This window comes from Triticum aestivum, chromosome 4D (genome assembly GCF_018294505.1).
Source record: "Triticum aestivum cultivar Chinese Spring chromosome 4D, IWGSC CS RefSeq v2.1, whole genome shotgun sequence".
NCBI classification, from domain to species: domain Eukaryota; kingdom Viridiplantae; phylum Streptophyta; class Magnoliopsida; order Poales; family Poaceae; genus Triticum; species Triticum aestivum.
In genome coordinates, this window is record NC_057805.1 from 96,520,174 (window position 1) to 96,525,037 (window position 4,864).

General features: G+C 43.1%; 1 protein-coding gene across 1 annotated transcript; it reads left to right on the plus strand.

The window, feature by feature from the left end:
- The first annotated feature begins 3,377 nt into the window (after window positions 1–3,377).
- Window positions 3,378–4,250, plus strand: LOC123096743 (L10-interacting MYB domain-containing protein). Its single transcript, XM_044518509.1, has 2 exons — window positions 3,378–3,656; window positions 3,747–4,250. Exons 1-2 carry the CDS (start codon window positions 3,378–3,380, stop codon window positions 4,248–4,250), a joined length of 783 nt encoding a protein of 260 aa, XP_044374444.1.
- Window positions 4,251–4,864: the final 614 nt, after the last annotated feature.

Here is a 4,864-nt window from a genome sequence, read left to right on the forward strand (position 1 = left end):
TTGGGGCTGCAATGCTTATGTGAAAAAGCTTCAACCTGATAAGCTCGAACCCAAGTCAGAGAAATGTGTCTTCATAGGATACCCGAAGGAAACTGTTGGGACACCTTCTATCACAGATCCGAAGGCAAGACATTCGTTGCCAAGAATGGATCCTTTCTAGAGAAGGAGTTTCTCTCGAAAGAAGTGAGTGGGAGGAAAGTAGAACTTGATGAGGTAACAGTACCTGCTCCCTTATTGGAAAGTAGTTCATCACAGAAACCGGTTTCTGTGACACCTACACCAATTAGTGAGGAAGTTAATGATGATGATCATGAAACTTCAGATCAAGTTGTTACTGAACCTCGTAGGTCAACCAGAGTAAGATCCGCACCAGAGTGGTACGGTAATCCTGTTCTGGAGGTTATGTTACTAGACCATGACGAACCTACGAACTATGAAGAAGCGATGGTGAGCCCAGATTCCGAAAAATGGCTTGAGGCCATGAAATCTGAGATGGGATCCATGTATGAGAACAAAGTATGGACTTTGGTTGACTTTCCCAATGATTGGCAAGCCATCGAGAATAAATGGATCTTCAAGAAGAAGACTGACGCTGACGGTAATGTTACTGTCTATAAAGCTCGACTTGTTGCAAAAGGTTTTCGACAAGTTCAAGGGATTGACTACGATGAGACCTTCTCACCCGTAGCGATGCTTAAGTCTTTCCGAATCATGTTAGCAATTTCCGCATTTTATGATTATGAAATTTGGCAAATGGATGTAAAAACTGCATTCCTGAATGGATTTCTGGAAGAAGAGTTGTATATGATGCAACCGGAAGGTTTTGTCGATCCAAAGGGAGCTAACAAAGTGTGCAAGCTCCAGCGATCCATTTATGGACTGGTGCAAGCCTCTCGGAGTTGGAATAAACGTTTTGATAGTGTGATCAAAGCATATGGTTTTATACAGACTTTTGGAGAAGCCTGTATTTACAAGAAAGTGAGTGGGAGCTCTGTAGCATTTCTGATATTATATGTGGATGACATATTGTTGATCGGAAATGATATAGAATTTCTGGATAGCATAAAGGGATATTTGAATAAGAGTTTTTCAATGAAGGACCTCGGTGAAGCTGCTTATATATTGGGCATCAAGATCTATAGAGATAGATCAAGACGCTTAATTGGACTTTCACAAAGCACATACCTTGACAAAGTTATGAAGAAGTTCAAAATGGATCAAGCAAAGAAAGGGTTCTTGCCTGTGTTACAAGGTGTGAACTTGAGTAAGACTCAGTGCCCGACCACTGCAGAAGATAGAGAGAAAATGAAAGATGTTCCCTATGCTTCAGCCATAGGCTGTATCATGTATGCAATGCTGTGTACCAGACCTGATGTGTGCCTTGCTATTAGTTTAGTAGGGAGGTACCAAAGTAATCCAGGAGTGGATCACTGGACAGCGGTCAAGAACATCCTGAAATACTTGAGAAGGACTAAGGATATGTTTCTCGTTTATGGAGGTGACAAAGAGCTCGTCGTAAATGGTTACTTCGATGCATGCTTTGACACTGATCCGGACGATTCTAAATCGCAAACCGGATACGTGTTTATATTGAACGGTGGAGCTGTCAGTTGGTGCAGTTCTAAACAAAGCGTCATAGCGGGATCTACATGTGAAGCGGAGTACATAGCTGCTTCGAAAGCAGCAAATGAAGGAGTCTGGATGAAGGAGTTCATATCCGATCTAGGTGTCATACCTAGTGCATCGGGTCCAATGAAAATCTTTTGTGACAATACTGGTGCAATTGCTTTGGCAAAGGAATCCAGATTTCACAAGAGAACCAAGCACATCAAGAGACGCTTCAACTCCATCCGGGATCAAGTCCAGGTGGGAGACATAGAGATTTGCAAGATACATACGGATCTGAATGTTGCAGGCCCGTTGACTAAGCCTCTTCCATGAGCCAAACATGATCAGCACCAAGGCTCCATGGGTGTTAGAATCGTTACTGTGTAATCTAGATTATTGACTCTAGTGGAAGTGGGAGACTGAAGGAAATATGCCCTAGAGGCAATAATAAAGTTATTATTTATTTCCTTATATCGTGATAAATGTTTATTATTCATGCTAGAATTGTATTAACCGGAAACATGATACATGTGTGAATACATAGACAAACAGAGTGTCACTAGTATGCCTCTACTTGACTAGCTCGTTGATCAAAGATGGCTATGTTTCCTAGCCATGGACAAAGAGTTGTCATTTGATTAACGGGATCACATCATTAGGAGAATGATGTGATTGACTTGACCCATTCCGTTAGCTTAGCACTTGATCATTTAGTATGTTGCTATTGCTTTCTTCATGACTTATACATGTTCCTATGACTATGAGATTATGCAACTCCCGTTTACCAGAGGAACACTTTGTGTGCTACCAAACGTCACAACGTAACTGGGTGATTATGGTGGCCTTTGTTTGAGCTACAGCTAGTGATTTCTGGATTCTAGCCTAGTCAAAATCAGATTCACAAACAAACAGTCAGATTTCAACATGAGTTGTCTAGAATCCGATTCTCCAAATTGCACTGGACACGCTCGGAAGCTGGAATCAGCGATTTTGCTGATTCCCGAGCTACCACTTACCCCCTTTCAAATATGGGTCAACTTTCCCCGTTATTACGATAGAAATGCCACCGCAAGCCCAGCCCAACCTCTCCCTCGTCGACAGGGGTCCAGTCCTTCGCTCGCACAAACCCACCTAGCGAACAGAAGCAGAAGAAACAGAGAGGGGATGGCTCTCTAGGGTTCGCCCGCCACCACCGTCGCCGGCCCCGTCGCCGGCAAGGCTCGTGGATCTGTTCCCCTCCGGCCGGGGCCATACACCAGCCGCCGCAGATCCGTCGCGCCACCGTCCCGTAGCAGCTGCCGCCCCCGCTCTCAGCCGAGACGCCACCCCTCTGTGCCGGCGAAGCTCCAACAGACCTCTCTCTGCGCCGGGCCGGAGCTCCAGCAGAACCACGCCGGGAGGCCCAGCAGAACCACGCCGGACGCCCACCTTGCCCCCTGACTCTACCGGCCCTGCCCCATCTCCTACGAGTCAAGAGAAGGTAATTGTTCATCAGTCCCCCAAAAAGTTTCAGATTTAGCATTGAATTGCTTGATGTTCCTCCTTGCTTGATGTTCTGGCTTATGTTCCTGTGTATGAACTGCTAATCTATTGGATGCATTAGCATTGAAAATTGTTCAGATTTAGTAATAGGCCTTGATTGGAGCAGTAGGCAGTAGCATTGGTCTTTTTCAGTGTTGCAAGTTATTAACATGATTGGCTGGATATATGTAAATCACCCTTATGAATGTCATATGTTATAGATGTCAAAAGCAAATTGGAGTCCAGAAATGACCACCATTTTTTGCAATCTCGCTGCTAAGGAGAAGGAAAAGGGGAATAGGCCTACCAAATTTTTGAACCCTACTGGATACAAGAATGTAGAAGTTGGCTTCTTTCAGCAGACCGGAAAACTTTACAGTAGGCTGCAGTTCAAAAATAAATGGGGCAGTTTGAGGACCTTGTATAGGGATTGGCTGATCCTAAAGAATACATCTACTGGACTTGGTTGGAATGATGAAACGAACACCGTGATTGCTGATGACGAATGGTGGAAGAAGGCCGGTGAAGTAAGTCATGTTCATAAGATCAAATTGTCTTGTGGCTAATATTGCACTAGAATTTTTTGTTGACAAGTGCCAAATGAATTACTTATGCAGGAAAACAAGGACATCTTGCAGTTTCGTAAATGTGGTCCTGAAAATCTGAACCAAATGAGCATCATGTATGAGAAGATCAATGTTACAGGAGAAACTTCTATGATGCCAGGTGGTGAGCATGAAGTGCTTGATCTTGAAGAAGATGAAACCGAGGAGGAAGAAGTGCAGACTACCCAAGCCAAGAAGGCAAAGAAAGGGCCATTGAAGATAGATGGAAGTTCTAGTAAAAAGAATCCTGTTCAAAGGGACTTCAAGCGCATGGTTGACCACTTGATTAGTGAAGATGTCGCGATGAACTCACATAAGAATAGTGTTGCTGCTGAAATTGAAAAGATAATGGAAGAAGTTGTGGCATGTGGAGCCAATGAAGCAAGTGATGAGTACTTCATAGCAATCAAGTTGTTTGTGAAGTTTGAAAATCGTTGTTTCTTTAACAATATGAAGACTAGCGACGGGAAGAAGAATTGGCTTAGGAGGATGTATGAAGAGCGAAATAGGCATTAGGACCTGTTGAACTATATTTCCTTTCTTGTTATGTCACTTGAGACCTGATGAACAATATTTCCCTTCATGTTATGTCACTTGGTACTTGTTAAACAATATTTTCCTTCATGTTAGACGAACAATATTTATGTTTATGTTATCGCTTGTGTTGATCCTGACGTGCATGTGTTCATAATATTTCTGTGTTTATGTAGATGAGCACAAGTGACAGCCATAGTGAAGAGTCCAAAACTGATTCTGATGCTATGCCAACCTCAAGGAGGCAAAGGATAAAAAAATACATGATGGCTGCACTTGTTGGTATCATGTACAGTGAGAAGTATCTCATGAAAAAGAAGAGAAGAGTTCCGATAATGGCCGGACAACAGTGGGTTACGGAGAACTTGAGTACTCCAAAAGATTGCTATAACATGTTTAGGATGTACAAGCCTTGTTTTGATAGGTTGCATCATACACTTGTACACACATATGGCTTGAAGGGAACAAGAAACATGAGTTCAGAAGAAGCATTGGGTATGTTTCTCTGGACGGTTGGGGGGGCCCAATCCGTAAGCCAAGTGGAGAATCGTTTCAAGAGATCAACTGAAGTTATACATCGCAAATTCAATGAAGTA

Coding starts and splice junctions, on each gene's coding strand:
- LOC123096743 (XM_044518509.1), top strand. CDS start 3,378: ATGACCACCATTTTTTGCAATCTCGCTGCTAAGGAGAAGGAAAAGGGG. Junction 3,657..3,746: donor GGTGGAAGAAGGCCGGTGAA/GTAAGTCATGTT, acceptor TTACTTATGCAG/GAAAACAAGGACATCTTGCA.